Here is a 19,732-nt window from a genome sequence, read left to right as displayed (position 1 = left end):
AGTTTAGAAGAAAGCGAACGGCCACCGGCCAGTTTCTCAACCCACAAATGAAATGCTTGCGGTCGCTGGCTGTCCCGGGTTGCCGGCCCACGGATCAGTTTTTATATTTGTGGCGATCTTGACTTTATTACCAACAAAGATAAAGTTGTAGTAGTATTTGTTTATTGTCGCTCAGTACAAAAATAATTACACGAGTACGATGCGCTAAAATATCTCGCTGCATCGGTATTTCCATCTTCACGCTAGCCATATTGGAGAAATACGCACAAGAGTAGCTATCAAAGCGTTTGCTTGCTACGCCAGTTGATTGCGTGCAAATACGCCCTATCTCATAAATCAAATTAAGTTTCATGTAAATTTAAGTTATGTTTATGGCTTATTATACAGATGATTTGGTACATCCAAACGATGTTAGGCGTGCCTCACAAACTGCCGGTTCTTGTCGCATGCAAATCGTATTATTAGTTTGACTGAACCGCAATGAATGGAATGGCGTAAAACACAAAGAAACCAAAATCACTATCAAAATTACAAAATAAATAAGAAACAGAATGTTGTTGTGATGTATATCAAACGATTCCGTTTGATGAAAATATTACGAACCTGAAACGGGATTTTGCCTGGATAAATAGCATGAGAGATATCGATGTATCTGTATTGATGTTTTAATTAGCAACAGTTTTTTAAATAAAACTAGTTACAAGAAGCCAGGTATTTAGACGTTGCTGCTATTGAAATCCATTAATTTTTTCAGAACGCCTTTCCAAAAAAATGTCAAAATAAATTGAGATGAGGAGTTCTCTCGTATCAGGCTTTCCTGGATTACCTGATGGAAGCGGCGCACCGCAAACAGGGAATCAGAGGTGTTTCTAACTTCCAATACATATTAGTAAAGCAGGGTGTAATTCCTTAAAGAAAACTGAAATACTAAAACTTGAATTGATGAAGTAAATATAAGCATAAAGATCGAGTTGGAAAGAGACGGTTATCTTCGACCAGTTTTATGTAGCGTCGGATAATGTCCGTTATGTTACTTCAGAAGCAGCTTTCATTACGAAGAATTTTATGTCATAGTTGACGGAGCATTTTTAATCTGAGGCAATCGATCGATTATATCGAAAGGTCGTTGTCGAACTCGGACTTACGAGAAGAGGGCGAGTACAATAAAATTATATCAAAAGATATGAGAAATTTGTACAGTACCTCCATATACCACTTTCTACATACTATCGTAGTTGAGTTTCGTTGCTGATCCACGGGGCCAGTTTGTTGCCAGAATTTCATTCTCAAGTGTATAAGGCCTACGTTGCTGAATGCCACTTCGTTCTCCTGTGCAACCTGTGCATTGTGCCTCCCCAACTCATACACCCAGTCTACCTCTTTAATACGCTCAGCCTCATTACCCAGCAGTCCTTCACGTCTCCTATGCCTCCTTTCAGCGCCGCCTGAATTTCCCGGCCGAGAGTCCTTGCAAGTGGAAACTGCAAATTAAGCCACAAAGAAGCAAAGCCAAGTCACTATCAAATACCGCTCATCCCTTCCTCGGTCCCGACTACCACTTCTCCACTTGCTACTGATCCATTCTACACTACTGGCCATTATAATTGCTACACCAAGAAGAAATGCAGATGATAAACGGGTATTCACTGGAAAAATATATTATACTAGAACTGACATGTGATTACGTTTTCACGTAATTTGAGTGCACAGGTCCCGACAAATCAGTACCCTGAACAACCACCTCTGGCCGTAATAACGGCCTTGATACGCCTGGGCATTGAGTCGAACAGAGCTTGGATGGTGTATACAGGTACAGCTGCCCATGCAGCTTCAACACGATACCAGAGTTCATCAGGAGTAGTGACTGGCGTATTGTGACGAGCCAGTTGCTCGGCCACCATTGACCAGACGTTTTCAGTTGGTGAGAGATCTGGAGAATGTGCTGACCAGGGCTGCAGGCGAACATTTTCTGTATCCAGAAAGGCCCGTAGAGGACCTGCAATATGCGGTCGTGCATTATCCTGCTGAAATGTAGTTTTCGCAGGAATCGAATGAAGGGTAGAGCCATGAGTCATAACACATCTGAAATGTAACGTCCACTGTTCAAAGTGCCGTCAATGGGAACAAGAGGTGACCGAGACCTGTAACTAATGGCACCCCATACCATCACGCCAGGTGATACGCCAGTACGGCGATGATGAATACACGCTTCCAATGTGCATTCACCGCGATGTCGCCAAACACGGATGCGACCATCATGATGCTGTAATCAGAGCCTGGATTCATCCGAAAAAATGACGTTTTGCCATTTGTGCACCCAGGTTCGTCGTTGAGTACACCATTGCAGGCGTTCCTGTCTGTGATCAGCGTCAAGGGTAACCGCACCCATGGTCTCCGAGCTGATAGTCCATGCCGCCGCAAACGTCGTCCAACTGTTAATGCAGATGGTTGTTGTCTTGCAAACGTCCCCATCTGTTGACTCAGGGAGCGAAACGTGGCTGCAAGATCCGTTACAGCCTTGTGGTGTAGCACTTTTAATGGCCAGTAGTGTACTTACTAAGTATCTACGAATAACACTTGATAAGAAACTATCGCAGAAAGCATCCCTCGTTACCAACAAATGTAAACCCTAAAGTGAACTAAAACGATCAATTGCCTGCCACAGGGATCTACACTGCGCTGCTGAATTAAGGAATCACTTTTTCGTAAGCCCGTAACACAAATCTACTGAAAAACTTAAGTTTTAAATTTCGCTCGAAGTTGTGTGTAACCTTCCACCTGTAATGATGCAAAAGCTTGGCGCCCTGCGTCGTCACCTCGGGTTCGACGAGGGTTCAAACAACAAGCTATCGACACTTGCGAAAAGAAGGCCACAGTTCAGAAGTCCATGCGTATCAACAACATTTCGCCACAATTCTGTCTAATCCCACCGTGGGCGTTTTACGCAGTGGGAAAGTCATCGCCCACACTCTCACCCACATTTCAACCCTTCCTTTGACGTCTCTTCAAAGGAGGCCAGAACTGCGACGCTCAGCGTTGAAATCGCGCGGTTTTCTTATGAGTCACCGACGGATACATCCCAGACACACCGTCGTTCAGAATCGGCTCCAATAGGCCGCAGGGGGTGACATATAGGACGTCAGTGAGAACACCTCTTCCCTGGGGCATTCATTTCCACACATTTACCAGTCGAAAGCGACAGTTTTCTGTGCGGCGAAAAACAGGAAGACATTCTTGAAAACATTGACACTGCGGACACACGGGCTTTCCAGCCCTTCTCTATGGACACTGTGGGGCTGTATGCAAATCAAACGTGAAGGCACCCGTTTGCAGCACAGCACGACCACAATTTTTACTCTTTTGTACAGGTTGGAACCGCTAGGAAACGTTAAGAACCATTCGACGAAATTTGAACGTGATCTGAAGCAGAAAATGGTGCTTATGCTTTATTCAGCGCTCCTACTTTGTGTCCTCCTGTGTCATGACACAGGTGTACTTACATTAATCCTTGTTCCATAGATCATAAATACGGCATTTCGTAATGATGTGTAACGTGTCGCCTTAACAAAGGTTCCTTTATACAAAATAATTAATTAATTTTTATTTTTTTATTTCTTTATTTTTTATTTTTTACAGATACTACTTCATGTCCAAGAATTCATGGTGAGAAGGAGTTGTCATACAGAAATTCTTTTAATATGCTTTTAAATGTCGGTTGGCTATCTGTCAGACTTTTAATACTGTTTGGCAAATTAGCAAAGATTTTTGTGGTGGCATAATTCACCCCTTTCTGTGCCAAAGTGAGATTTAATCCAGGATAGAAGGGATCATCCTTTCTTCTAGTGTTGTAGCTATGCACTTCGCTGTTATTTTTGAATTCAGGTGGGTTATTTATGACAAATTTCATATGTGAATATATGTGTTGCGAAGGTACTGTGAATATCCCAAGTTTCTTAAGTAAATGTCTGTAAGGCGATGTTGGATGGACTCCAGCTATTATTATAATTACACGCTTTTGTGCAATGAATACTTCCTCTCTTAATGATGAATTGCCCCAAAATATGATGCCATATGAAAGCACTGAATGAAAATAGGCGTAGTAGGCTAATTTACTAATATGTTTATCACCAAAATTTGCAATAATCCTAATAACGTAAGTAGCTGAACCTAAACGTTTCAGCAGATCATCGATGTGTTTCTTCCAATTCAATTTCTCATCAATCACACACCCAGATATTTTGAGTATTCTGCCTTAGCAACAGACTTCTGTTCATTGTCTACATTTATCAGTGGTGTTATACCATTTACTGTACAGAATTGTATAAGCTGTGTTTTCTCAAAATTTAGTGAGAGTCCGTTTGCAGAGAAACACTTAATAATTTTCTGAAACACGTTGTTTACAATTTCCTCAGATGATTTTTGCTTGTTGAATGTGATTACTATACTTGTATCATCAGCAAAAAGAACTAGCTCGGCATCTTCATGAATACAGAGTGAAAAGTCGTTAATATACACTCCTGGAAATTGAAATAAGAACACCGTGAATTCATTGTCCCAGGAAGGGGAAACTTTATTGACACATTCCTGGGGTCAGATACATCACATGATCACACTGACAGACCCACAGGCACATAGACACAGGCAACAGAGCATGCACAATGTCGGCACTAGTACAGTGTATATCCACCTTTCGCAGCAATGCAGGCTGCTATTCTCCCATGGAGACGATCGTAGAGATGCTGGATGTAGTCCTGTGGAACGGCTTGCCATGCCATTTCCACCTGGCGCCTCAGTTGGACCAGCGTTCGTGCTGGACGTGCAGACCGCGTGAGACGACGCTTCATCCAGTCCCAAACATGCTCAATGGGGGACAGATCCGGAGGTCTTGCTGGCCAGGGTAGTTGACTTACACCTTCTAGAGCACGTTGGGTGGCACGGGATACATGCGGACGTGCATTGTCCTGTTGGAACAGCAAGTTCCCTTGCCGGTCTAGGAATGGTAGAACGATGGGTTCGATGACGGTTTGGATGTACCGTGCACTATTCAGTGTCCCCTCGACGATCACCAGTGGTGTACGGCCAGTGTAGGAGATCGCTCCCCACACCGTGATGCCGGGTGTTGGCCCTGTGTGCCTCGGTCGTATGCAGTCCTGATTGTGGCGCTCACCTGCACGGCGCCAAACACGCATACGACCATCATTGGCACCAAGGCAGAAGCGACTCTCATCGCTGAAGACGACACGTCTCCATTCGTCCCTCCATTCACGCCTGTCGCGACACCACTGGAGGCGGGCTGCACAATGTTGGGGCGTGAGCGGAAGACGGCCTAACGGTGTGCGGGACCGTAACCCAGCTTCATGGAGACGGTTGCGAATGGTCCTCGCCGATACCCCAGGAGCAACAGTGTCCCTAATTTGCTGGGAAGTGGCGGTGCGGTCCCCTACGGCATTGCGTAGGATCCTACGGTCTTGGCGTGCATCCGTGCGTCGCTGCGGTCCGGTCCCAGGTCGACGGGCACGTGCACCTTCCGCCGACCACTGGCGACAACATCGATGTACTGTGGAGACCTCACGCCCCACGTGTTGAGCAATTCGGTGGTACGTCCACCCGGCCTCCCGCATGCCCACTATACGCCCTCGCTCAAAGTCCGTCAACTGCACATACGGTTCACGTCCACGCTGTCGTGGCATGCTACCAGTGTTAAAGACTGCGATGGAGCTCCGTATGCCACGGCAAACTGGCTGACACTGACGGCGGCGGTACACAAATGCTGCGCAGCTAGCGCCATTCGACGGCCAACACCGCGGTTCCTGGTGTGTCCGCTGTGCCGTGCGTGTGATCATTGCTTGTACAGCCCTCTCGCAGTGTCCGGAGCAAGTATGGTGGGTCTGACACACCGGTGTCAATGTGTTCTTTTTTCCATTTCCAGGAGTGTATATTAAGAACAATAAAACGGCAAAGGGTCACCTGAAAGACTCAGCAGTTCGGAAAAAATCCTCGGTGGGACCCGCCAACCTTAACTGAGAATTCAAAAACTCTACTTGTACCAGCAGAACTATAGCGAAACCCTATGACCTTGCAGTCGAACATCCCCTCTCCGATTCCAGATTTCCTCCTAGCAGGCGAACGAGCAGTAGGGTGATGGCGAAAGAATAGCTGCAAAGCCTGCCAGCAGGCGCTTCGGACCCCTCCTGTGAGGCTCTGTGTACTGATTTTCCCACCCTGCATAAGGGAAGGCCGGATTGCGCCACACACGTAATATTTTTCGAAATTAAAGTTTTACTGGAGGTTATGTCGTAATATTCTTCACACTCAACAATACTGTGATACATTACTCAATAAAATTATAAAACAATTGTCAAAAAGATGTAAGTTCGTTGGTTTTAAGTTTTTTCCACGTTTTGCATTTTTATCGTTTATAAAGTCATACTTGTTACGAAAAGTTTTAATTGTCCCCTAAAGTTTTGTAAACATTGAACTAGAATAAGTGCCACCTATGCGTCTTAGCACTAAGCTGACTCAAATAAACAAAAACTCATAATTATTAAGTTAAATTTAGCCCGCCTGGCTAGCCACGCGGTCTAACGCAATGCTGCTTCCCGAGCGGGAAGGCGTCCTGGTCCCCGGCACGAATCCGCCCAGCGGATTAGTGTCGCGGTCCGGTGTGCGGGCCAGCCTGTGGATGGTTTTTAAGGCGGTTTATGTCTGCATCGGCGTATGCGGGCTGGTTCACATTACTCCGCCTCAGTTACACTATGTCGCCGAATGCTGCTCAAACACTGTCTCCACGTACGCGCACACCGTAATTACTCTACCAGGCAAACGTTTGGGGTTGGGGTTACACTCGTATGGTATGAGACGTTCCCGGTGGAGTCCACTAGGGGGGTGGGGGGGGGGGTGGGGAGGGGGCCGGGGTTCGGTATGGGGCGGCGGTGGAGTGGGCGAACTGCTGTGGCCTGTTGTAGGGTTGTGAACCACTGAGTTCTAGGGCGGGATGAAGCCTCTCCGTCTTCTCTAAGTCCCCAGTTCAATGCACAATACACACACAATACAAATTTTGTTTTAGAATCAGCCTTAATCGAAATACAGTATTAGTTTAACCTCCAGCGATACATTTATGACACTCAATTTAAAAACTGATCAGCTCACTGTCTCCATTAACCTCACGGGCAAAACCATCACAAATGTCTCATTGAATCCAACTTTCTTCGAAGGTTTCGTTGATCGCTCTTGTTCATCATGGAAAGATCTGGGGAAAAAATTGGTGTTTTATGAAACAGATTTTATTGTCACACCTTTGTTTTCCAATAAAGCTTATAGCCTATAATCTAATGCTACTTCCCTGATTGTCATTTGAAGAAGTCTGTCGTTTTCTACAGCTTCCTTCATCTTATTTTCATCCCGTTTATGCCGTGATTTTTCCATATTTTTCTACTTAAAAACAAAAAAAATTAGGTGTATGCTTTGACAGGTACAACCCGATTATGCTACTTTTGATAGAACCCAAACGTACACCTGCAAAAGTTCAACATTCCCAATGTTATTACTTCATGTAGACATTGTCACAACCTAAAATATATCTTCTTGTAATTACGCACTTGCAAAGAAGAAACAACACTCCGAAGTTAACAATATGCACCGAAAGACATACTAAAAGCAAATAAGATGTTTCTACACTCAAGTACACTGCTCTTTTAGTTCAAAACTGCGTGACTGGTCTTATTCCTCAATAGCCCACACTGTCGGGACAATTAAGGTGCTTCCACTACCGCTAGAATTCAGAAACAGATTTTGTCTGATAAATCCGATACTCCTGACCTCATCCTATACCTAAGTCACTACAAATTCAGTCATACATTTTCTCTACTGTACCGCATACGCACAATAAGCAGAATTTCTTGTTGGCAACCATTCCAGTTGTTGCAATTTTAATCATCAGCAGTGTACCGTTCATGCTCGTGCACCGGTCCTCTCGTTACGGGATCGGCGCGATATCGTGCTTCATTACTGAACACTGGCGCCACTTCTTGCGCCGAGTCCTTCATCAGAGGACAGTGACGGCGGGTGATCGATTGCGGAGGAGCAATACGGCGGGGGAAATTCCCTTCCACAGAATCTGCCCGCTGCGCCTGATCGCCGCGCCGCGAGGTAAATCCGCCGTCCGGAGTCAATGGAGCGAGCGCGCCGGCTGTGATTGATGGCTGTGGCCGACACCTCGGGAGAGCCGTTCGCTCCAGGCGTTCCAGCGGCGCCCCGCGAGCAGGTGCCGGCCTCCTGATTTACCATCGAGGGCCTTCCAGGGAGTTCTAATGAGCTCCTTGTGTTTGTTTGCTTTCCGTAAGGTGTTGGGGGAATCTTCTCAGCCAGAATGTGTAGTCGTTTGTCAGGTTACAGGGGATAATTATTCAACGTATGGTCATTTCTTGGCGTAGGGAAATCAGAGTATCACTATTAACTCTACATTTAGTAGCACAGAAACGACTGCAAAACCAGTGTAACTATATACAAAATTTCCAGAGCCTTAGAAAAGTATTTTGATAATGTAAAATTGACAAAATATTTAAGGTCCTTGGCAATTCAGATACTTTTAATATAGATCTGTGTTATTAATTGTACCGTAAGTCCTTCCGTTTTAACGGAAAGTTTTACAACATTACGCTATCTGCAACAACTTCAGTCTGTGTTGATTCAGATTTATATTTATACAACTTGTCTATTTCAGTTAATCTCATTTTAACAATTGTAATATTAACGGTTAACTTAACTATATCCTGCCTGTTATACAACTCGAAATTGTGATATACTTTGCCGCTACCTTACTGCGCTTTCTTCACCTATGAGTCTGGGCACTTAACATCGGTCAGTCCGTTTACGACCAGCACTGTCTCCATATATCATGGCTATTTTCTATCTCGCTTTACATGCACAACAGTGCTTGTCTATAGTTTTTATACGCTCATGTTACGAGCCCGAGTTCGAAGGTGTGTCTTTAATGTTGTGGATTTCATTAAACTTTGACGCTATTACCTTGTCTCTTATCGGATATATAGGCTTAGATGATAATTTTTCGTCATTTTATGACAGCTTATATATATATATATATATATATATATATATATATATATATATATATATATATATATATATGTACTTTAGCGCTGACTCCCTAGCGCTGTTAACACCAACTGACAAAGATTTCTCTTGTTGTAGACATAACATTTTGTATTCTGGTATGCACCGTTCAATAATTTTGCTATAATCTTGTATACGTATCATTAGTTTTGAATGTCATTCAAGTTTTTCCATCCTCAGTTTCAATATATTTCAGATTTGCACATGACCGGAAATGGTCAAAGTAAATTATCTGTCTTCCTATACGCGATCTTGACCAATAAAGATCTTACCAAAAACATTTTTCACAGTAATATGCACAATCCACTAACCATTCCACTGATGTTTGCTTTAGAATTGATATGCCTTATTTCAAAGCTCCCATTCCTACATTTCTGAAAAACCTCTCGTCTTTCCTGAAACTGAGAAATTAAAACGTTATCTTTGTTAAAAACTACCGATTTCTAGAACGTTGGAATCTTAAAACTTAATCCTTTCATAAATTCAGTGTTAGTGTCGTGTAGCTCTACGTTTTCTGATTACAAAAAATTATAGTTTTCCTAGAATAACATGTTAGTTTGTGAAATGTTTCAGTCAGAAAATTAGAACTTCCATAAAGTTCATGACAGCCTTGGACTACCAAAGTGTACGTTCAAAACTCCAACTTACATAACAGTGCTCTTAATTTTTACCAGTCTAATATCCTACAGCTCATACTTGAACAAACCTAGTTCATTAATTTAAATGTGTATTATCTATTTTTCGTGTCTTTCATGTTATTATTGAACATGCATCTACCGTATATTTTATAATTTGGCATATCTTTCCCACGTGCATCATTAAATATGCGTCAGGCACAAAAGGAAAATCAAATTGTGATCAGTACTCAATTCTAAAATCTTCTTTAAGTCAATTGTCGCCAATCATTCAGTATGCAAACATAAACGGCAGTCAGTTCGATCGAGCTTTAGAATTGGCATTTTCATTCAGTCAGTTCGCTGGTCAAAATATTTAGTTACAATTATTATTACAGTCCAGTCAAAAGCATATTATTCACACAACTATTTAGTGGTGAATGCCCACTTCTTCATTTTCGCAAAGGTACTTAGAGGCTATATGAGCTACTGACTTGTGATACAAGAGGTCTATTAGGAAAGTAAGAAAAGATCGGTCGCGAAATGGAAATTGTTTTGGTTGCAACATTTAGTTACACGTCCAGCTAGCTCTCTACATCGTCACCACTCCAACTTAGATATCAGTCGTAGCGTTGTAGGAACTTACTAACACCCTCGTCACAGAAGGCAGGATCGTGTGCTTTCCGACATTTTTCTACGCTGGACTGCAGTTCCTTCTCTGTGCCAAAATGTTGCCTTCGTAGCCAGTGGTTGATTTGAGTAGGGAAGAAAATCAGATGGAGTTAGGTCGGAGCTGCCAGAGCTGCAAGAGCGTCCTCATTGAACTTGCAGTGTGCAGCTGAGAATTGACATAAAGAAGGTACTGCATGACAGTTACGTAATATGAGGCTGCATGAAATCGGGTGAAATCTCTCAGCAGGCACCCGTACTTGGTGGGAGAAACTATTTTATAGGCATTTATACACTCCTGGAAATTGAAATAAGAACACCGTGAATTCATTGTCCCAGGAAGGGGAAACTTTATTGACACATTCCTGGGGTCAGATACATCACATGATCACACTGACAGAACCACAGGCACATAGACACAGGCAACAGAACATGCACAATGTCGGCACTAGTACAGTGTATATCCACCTTTCGCAGCAATGCAGGCTGCTATTCTCCCATGGAGACGATCGTAGAGATGCTGGATGTAGTCCTGTGGAACGGCTTGCCATGCCATTTCCACCTGGCGCCTCAGTTGGACCAGCGTTCGTGCTGGACGTGCAGACCGCGTGAGACGACGCTTCATCCAGTCCCAAACATGCTCAATGGGGGACAGATCCGGGGATCTTGCTGGCCAGGGTAGTTGACTTACACCTTTTAGAGCACGTTGGGTGGCACGGGATACATGCGGACGTGCATTGTCCTGTTGGAACAGCAAGTTCCCTTGCCGGTCTAGGAATGGTAGAACGATGGGTTCGATGACGGTTTGGATGTACCGTGCACTATTCAGTGTCCCCTTGACGATCATCAGTGGTGTACGGCCAGTGTAGGAGATCGCTCCCCACACCATGATGCCGGGTGTTGGCCCTGTGTGCCTCGGTCGTATGCAGTCCTGATTGTGGCGCTCACCTGCACGGCACCAAACACGCATACGACCATCATTGGCACCAAGGCAGAAGCGACTCTCATCGCTGAAGACGACACGTCTCCATTCGTCCCTCCATTCACGCCTGTCGCGACACCACTGGAGGCGGGCTGCACGACGTTGGGGCGTGAGCGGAAGACGGCCTAACGGTGTGCGGGACCGTAGCCCAGCTTCATGGAGACGGTTGCGAATGGTCCTCGCCGATACCCCAGGAGCAACAGTGTCCCTAATTTGCTGAGAAGTGGCGGTGCGGTCCCCTACGGCACTGCGTAGGATCCTACGGTCTTGGCGTGCATCCGTGCGTCGCTGCGGTCCGGTCCCAGGTCGACGGCCACGTGCACCTTCCGCCGACCACTGGCGACAACATCGATGTACTGTGGAGACCTCACGCCCCACGTGTTGAGCAATTCGGCGGTACGTCCACCCGGCCTCCCGCATGCCCACTATACGCCCTCGCTCAATGTCCGTCAACTGCACATACGGTTCACGTCCACGCTGTCGCGGCATGCTACCAGTGTTAAAGACTGCGATGGAGCTCCGTATGCCACGGCAAACTGGCTGACACTGACGGCGGCGGTGCACAAATGCTGCGCAGCTAGCGCCATTCGACGGCCAACACCGCGGTTCCTGGTGTGTCCGCTGTGCCGTGCGTGTGATCATTGCTTGTACAGCCCTCTCGCAGTGTCCGGAGCAAGTATGGTGGGTCTGACACACCGGTGTCAATGTGTTCTGTTTTCCATTTCCAGGAGTGTATTTACTCAGTGTGTGCTCAGAACTGATAAGAACGACGTGACGCTACCTACTGGCATATTAGAGACACTGTCCAACACATCTGTGCAAAGCTTCATCGCATTTCACTATCTTTTCTATTTCGCGACACATCGTTTCTTACTTTCGGAATAGCGCTCGTAATTTGTGAGCCATTACGTGCAACGTAATCTTCGTTTGTTTAAGGACAAGGGCCACTTCGAAGTATTTAACAGCTGTTTAAGGCACCTAATGTTCGTTGGGACGATAGTGGTAGCAGAAGATCTACGAGACTTGTGAGGCACCGAGAGCAGATCGAAAACCTTACGGGATGAAAGGCAGAAGCGCTTCTTGACAGGAATAAAGTTACTTATGAAGTTGCTGACTGCTGCAGTTTTTCAAGTAATTTGATCCAAGGTGAAGGAATTAAACCACGAGTAACATGTGTACATTAACATCGTCAGACAGTTTCTGGGAAAACACGATGAGTACTTACGGCAGTGTAGATCCGACATGGACATGTCGGCGAGCTGCCGCCCCTGCATCCTGGTGGGGAACTGGCAGGTGGCTGCGGCATGGGTGCTGTTCAGCAGACCTCGCAGCATCTGGGCGAGCCATAGCAGGCTGCAGTCGCAAACCAGCGCGTTGCTGTCCAGCCGCCTGCAACAACACGACCCGGTGTGCTGAGGCGTCAGCTCGGTTGCATAGTTGCTAGGGGCTGCGTTTCGTGCAGCGCTCAGGATAGCCGAGTGAAACGTGAATAGCACGAAAAAATTCTGTACAGCTTAATTATGTTATAATGAACGTAGGTTTAGCGTGTATCGTATTTCTTACTTAATTTTAATATGTTGACTAAAAACCGCTGCAGCTGTTATGAAACATTTGTTAAGGGCACGACCGGATTCGCAGTTTGAATTATATCATGAGGCGTAAATCTGAACAAAAAGTAAAAAGAGAGCGTAAACAATGTTACGTAAAAATTATACTTCTAATATATTGATGAAGTTACTGTTACTGTCCGATCCCAAACCTTTCTTTAAAATTTGGGAAATTTCACAAAAAGGGGTAGTCATGGTTTAAAACGCGGCATTGAAACTTTAACCTGTGAACAAATGGTACGAGAGTAAAGGTTATAAATAGCACGGGCAAGAGGGAGGGAGGAGGTCCGTTTGTTAACATACGACTGTCATTTTTAGCGAAATTTTCTATATTTTAAAGAAAAGGTTGGGATCAGATTGTGACATGATCACTACATTGCAAATATTCAGCACTACGGACATTTACATCACTGTCGCATGGTCTATGCGCAATATTGTTTACGGTCTGTTTCTTATTGTCATTGGGATTTACACCTGATGATTTAATTTAAATTACGGACCCAGTTGTACCTCTAGTAAAGTATTTGCAACAACAGCAGAAGTTTTTAATCAACATGCAAAAGTTTGTGTGTGGATTCCCGTCGAATTAACTGTTATGTTAGGTGTAACATACTACTATAAGAAACGTAGCTGTAAATTTCTAACACATTCGCATTACATAGCTGAATAATACCCTTATTTTAGTGAGTAGAATGCAGGATGGTTATAACTAAACTTTCGCTACTTGGTGCAGTGAAGGCGGAAGACTAAGGAATGATATTCAGAGTGTGCGCTACAGGATTTTCGTTATTAGTAGCGTCAGTGTCATGACTTGCTGTTAGGCGCCGGTTTTGGTACGGCGACGTAGGGTTGAAATACAAGCATCAGTGTACATTAAGCTCCATTCGTAAAGCTGATTTCTCAAAATAACTGCAATGGTACTGCTGCTCATCGAGAGTTGAGAAAGGTAGGATTAAACGTAGGTTTGGTAGCATTGATAGGGAAACGAACATAAATGGATGTCTGAAAGAGAAAATAGAAGCCAAAGACGTCTCTCTTTTTTTTTTTTTTTTTTTTTTTTTTTTTTTTGCACATAAAGAAAACCGCACACAGCTCAGTGTTAGTCCGTTGTGTTGTATATCTATACAAAATGCAACCTGCAATTTATAAGTAATGAAAATGAGATAATCCCGTAACTTTCGCGATTTTATGTAACCAAAGTAATTACTTCGATGCAAGTGCAGTTGACATGCATCAACATAAAACAGTCTCTGTAGTTGTGGTTGTTATTTTGTACTTTGTCATGAGTTGAGACAAGATTTTCTTGTTATTATTGATAAGTGAGAAAGTTGTCTATGAATAACAGAAACATGTTTTATGTAAGATCGACGAATATTGAAGCAATGTGTGATTCATTTTTGTTTTGCGTTTTTACTTTTACGTTTTCCGAGGAAATTGCGTTTTCTAGCACTGTATGATAAATCCGTTTCTTTTTGTTTTCTTTAAGTTTTGGTAAAATATCCTTCTGATTCGAATTAAAAAATCAACAATGTTCCAATAAACCCCGAATTGAACATCGAGAATTTTAATTTTACTATAAATACGGTTTATTTTTAAGTAACAGACAGGCCGATAATTATATACAACAAAAATGTTCTGTAGATTACGCTGTCTTTACATACGCTGACTTAGTTTCTGGATGGTTCACTGGTTCCGATTGCTATAGGTATCTAGTAAGGCACTGACCGCATACGTAAACAAAGCTATCGGAATAAGGTAACGTCCGATGGGTATGCAACACGCCTGACAGACGGGTAAAGCGTTTGCGACCTTAACTTACCAACGCTACTACGAAAACTGATATAAATTAGGCCTGCCTCTGATTGTCTATGGCCGCCTAGTTAGTTTTACAACTGTAATGACCATATTAAAGGATGACGGAGAGGTCCTATTTCTACAATGGGGTTTAAGAAGATGATTCGGAACTTTCAATTAACCGGCGGAGTTGCAGTTGCCATGGCTGAGAATGCTTGGAGCAATGGGCGCCCTTTAAGCAGTGTACGAGTTGATCACAGCAGCTGAACATTCCATGCTCCACCCTTCGAAAAAGGCTACGAACATTTGTGAAATGGTATCTCTACTGCGGTTCCAGGCTGTCGTGAATGCAGTTGTTCGTCGAATTGAGCAACTTTTGTAACCTGCAACGTAAAGGTGGTACGCTGTAAACAAATGTTCCACTCTCAAATGTAAATTGAAGTGCGTTTCTTTCAATGGTTTATTCTTTATTTCTCTTCCGCATACCCTTAAAAATGTTTTCCCACAGCTTTATTATCCTACGATCATTCGTTTTTTATGTGCGTGCTTTGAAGTAGCAGAAGTTCAATTATAATCATCCTATTCATTAGCGACGGCCTTGCCGCAGTGGTAACACTGGTTCCCGTCAGATCATCGAAGTTAAGCCCTGTCGGGCTGGGATAGCACTTGGATGGGTGACCATCCGGTCTGCCGAGGGCTGTTGGCAAGCGGGGTGCACTCAGCCCTTGTGAGGCAAATTGCTACTTGATTGAGTAGTAGCGGCTCCGGTCTCAGAAACTGACAAACGGCCGGGAGAGCGGTGTGCTGACCACATGCCCCTCCACATCCGCATCCAGTGACGCCTGTGGTCTGAGGATGACACGGCGGCATGTCGGTACCGTTGCGCCTTCATGGCCTGATCGGGAGAGTTATACATGAGTGACTAGTTAAGAACTTGTAACAACGGATGCAACGCGACAAGCTATAGAAGCTAGCCAGTGGAGTAAAAGACAGTGCCATCAAATAAATGAAAAAATAAACGCGACAAATTCTGTGCCTTGTTAACGAATCATATCACCATTACACTGACGAATGCCCTGCACAGTTGACAATGTCTGCACAGATTAGCAAGAGGGCACGGTTAAATGGTGTCCAGGACTGCTTCGCAAAATGGAAACGCCGCGAGGAAAAGTGCGTCAATAGGGAAGAGGAAAACTCTGTAGGTGACAAAAGACCAATGATCTGGAAAATTAGTAGTAAAGTTTTAAGAAACAATGTTAGATTATTCTCAGAGCATGTCCTGTATGTTAAACCGTATTACACCAACAAGTAACGCTTTAGAAAAGTGTCATATTGCAAATACCAGCACGTGGAATATGCTCCTGGTTTTAATACACGATTCACAGTAATTCTATTCGCAGAAATCTCACAGCCGTCACATAAACATTGAACTGTCTTAAATTTTTTCGGGCAAAAGCGAGGTTCAGTTACATAACTGCTATATAATGAAACAAAGTTTATATTTCAGATAAAAGACCAGAGTTTAAGAAATTTATAGCTGCTGTGGACCCAAACATGAAAAAGATTATTAATAAGGACGATTTTTAGTATTTATACTTCAACAGCACCATCGATCAGGAAGTAAAATTAAATTACTTTTTATTTCCGTAACATGTATTTTCAAATTTTCCTCTTTAGTTGGAGCAACATCGAGTCATTAAAAACTTAAGTACACGGTGTTAATGTCCACAGTAATATTTATAACGTATTCGTCGTGAATTTTCTTTCTGCTTTCTAGTCCATTATGCATTTTACTAATTTTCTAGTTGCCAACGAAGCCACATTTCCACAGAATTCATCTGATTTTTGGCACAAAACCGACCAACTGCCAAAGCTTAGTGGACCCATTGCCGCTGTCCAAGAGCCATACGTTGTCTCGCCACAACTCTAGTCTCTTTTTGCGGCTTCTTTCATGTATCTGTTGTAAAAACGTCAAGCGGTGTTGATTTCCTGAACTTGTGTGTCATCAGTTGAAGTTAAAGGCCTTCTTGGTCAAGGATCGTCTTCAACTGACTGACGACTAATTTTGAACAGTGAAAACAATTTTTAACAATGTGTACGACCCACAGCACCATCTCAATCAGCTTGTTTCAAACCTTCTGCCAATAGCATATCACTACATATTTCCGTTCGCAGTAACTCAAAATGTTCAGTTATGGTTTTCAACCGACTTCGTATGTAATCACATGATTTTTGGAGTGCTCATACTCCTGGCGATCAGGGACTAATATGAATTTTAACTGAATCTCCACATTTTCAGTCCACTTCTTCCGCTTGTGTGTCAGCTGTTGCATAGAAGTGTCTACCTACATAAGAAAAACCACTGAGAACTGTATCATTCAATCTACTTTCGTTCATAAGTGATACATACTGTGCTATGAAGAAAATTCCGATTTGGCATAAAGTATGTTATAGAGCGTTATTCTCTTGAAATTCGCATCTACGAGTGTCTTCGAAGAGGTGGTGCTGGTAGGATCCTATGGGACCAAACTGCTGACGTCATCAGTCCCTAGGGTTACACACTGCTTAATCTAACTTAAACTAATTTACGCTAAGGACAACACGCACCATCCCCTGAGGAAGGACTCGATCTTCCGATGGGGAGAGCCGCGCAAACCGTGGCAAGGCGCCCCAGATCGCGCAGCTACCCCGCGTGGCTTCGAAGAGGCTACGACTACACACATTAGAAGTTCCCGAGCATATAGGCTGCTGTTGGAAACATATGTAATTTGTGACAGCACGGATGTACAGCTGCCAACATTATGGAACGCTGGATAACCTGAGCAGCACCTGCTGAGCGAAAAGTGTATTCGCCTGATTTAAACCTTGCGAACGTGTCAATAGAAGGATACATATTTCTTCGACTAGCAGCGATCACTACTTCTTTGCTACTTATAGCAGAAGGTGACATTTTTTGAATATATTGATCCATGACTCGTGTACTTAATTTCTTATGCACGAGAATTCAACGTTGAATCCCGATTACAACTGATTAGAGAAAACTAATAACAGTCTGTAACTTTTGCGTAAAGGGCACTGAAAGATTTTTTTGAAGGAAGTAGGATCTCATGGAAACCATTACGGCAGACGCTAATTTTCATGGTTCTAGCACAGTAAAATCGCAGATACCCAAGATGAATAACCGTTTTTTATGAAACTAATTTATTCAAGCGGTTCTTAGTGTGCTTAGTCCTAATATGATAAGAACGAATTATTCACCATTTTTTAAAATTCACACGCAGTGTAGAAAAAAGCCAATTTCAATGGTTTTAGTGATATACTATTTGAAGCGATAATAATAAAAAATTGAAAACTCCTTAGTACAATTATCTTCTTCTTTTTGCGCAAGAACTTCATGGAACCAAATAAAATTGTTCTAGAATCTGCACCATTAAACTCGGCCTATTGAGACAGTCTGCAAAACCATACCCAAAGACAGAAAATGTTTCGAGTATATCTATCCGAAGTTTCCTTATCTGTCAGAAGGGAAACTGCAAAAAGGCGTGTTTGTCGGATCCGGTATTGAAAAAATTGTGGACGATTCTAGTTTCAAACCAACAATATGACTCAGAAGATGGCTTTGGTATAATTAAATGCAGTCTTTACTACGTCTTTGGCAGCAAATGAGATCCACTATATATTTTTGTTGCAGCCAACATACTGGAAAGCTTAAAGAGGTTAGGTTCGTTGATGAACCTAAATATTAACTTTTTGAACAGTCAGCTTGATTTCGCTATAGAATTATCAGCCAATTTCGCCACCTTTGGCATTATCCAGCTACATCCCAATAAAAATCGTTATTCTTACAGAATGTTATATTCCACATTTTAGTACGGGGAAAAACATGTGATACTGTTCCTAACCATAGTTTCACACTGACGTTGTACGTACAGACACAACTATCATGAAGTCCATAAGTAAAACGGAAAAATTTCAACCCAACAAAGATGCGCCGAATTTAGCAACAAATGTTTCTATTGTGACGTAGCTTGATTAACAACTAAGGGGGCGATATCAGGTAACTGCTATATAACCTAACGAAGTGTGTATCTCGAAGTGTAAGACTAGCCTTTAAGGAATTTATAGTGGCTGCACACCCATACATAAGAAACATTATTAACAACGAGGCGATTTAATATTGCACCATTACCATCGTTCACCACATAAAATTAAATTACTTTTCATTCCAGGTACTCGTGTTTTGAAATTTATAATATTTTCGTCAATACTTGAAGGAACATCGACATATTCAGTATTAATGTCTGCAATAACATTTATTTGTATGTTTGTTGCGAAATATCTTGCTGATTTATAGGGCATCAGGTCTTTTACTAATTCTCTAGTTCATTGCGAAGTCACTCTGTGACAAAAATGTACATCATAGAAAGAAAACCTAAGGTTGGATATGGTTTGATAGCCCGAAACCAGCATGACTTTCGAAAACCACCATTGCGGAATGGTGTGCCATGTTCCGTGCTCCATGATTAGGCACATCCCCATGTTGCAAATGTCGTGACCCAGAAGTTTCGGCAACTCAAGTGCGAGGCACTTGAGAATCCGCGCTGTAGTCCTGATCCCTTCCTATGTCATTACTGTGGTAGATTCTTTTATGTGTTTGTCTATTTTTTGTTTGTCTGTTGCCGATGTATTATGCTCACAGGAAAAGGTCGTAACAACGTGATAAAATTGTCTCTGATAGTGCTCTTAAAATAATTACTGCTTGTTGCGCGTATGAAGAGTCTTGGGAGAGACGGCTGGATAATTTTAGCAACTATTCATACATGAGATTGCAGGTTCGAGTGCTGTTGTCCACGTCTCATTCAATCTGAAACAATTCTGCTATTTCAATAGTTCCAAAAATACTAATAAAGGTCTGCTAATTCAATAGTTCCAAA

The 19,732-nt window shown here is 43.0% G+C and overlaps 1 protein-coding gene across 1 annotated transcript in view; it reads right to left on the bottom strand.

Annotated features, from left to right (window-relative positions):
* Nucleotides 1–19,732, bottom strand: part of LOC126480678 (peroxidasin) — a 221,510-nt gene that overhangs the window by 180,597 nt on the left and 21,181 nt on the right. The window contains exon 3 of the mRNA XM_050103902.1: nt 12,623–12,786. Coding sequence (XP_049959859.1) covers nt 12,623–12,731 — 109 coding nt within the window. The 5' untranslated portion in view covers nt 12,732–12,786. The remainder of the gene's footprint in view (nt 1–12,622; nt 12,787–19,732) is intronic.

Source organism: Schistocerca serialis, chromosome 5 (assembly GCF_023864345.2).
Source record: "Schistocerca serialis cubense isolate TAMUIC-IGC-003099 chromosome 5, iqSchSeri2.2, whole genome shotgun sequence".
NCBI lineage: Eukaryota > Metazoa > Arthropoda > Insecta > Orthoptera > Acrididae > Schistocerca > Schistocerca serialis.
Note: the sequence above shows the minus strand (reverse complement) of the source record. Positions and strands in the feature narration are given on the sequence as shown.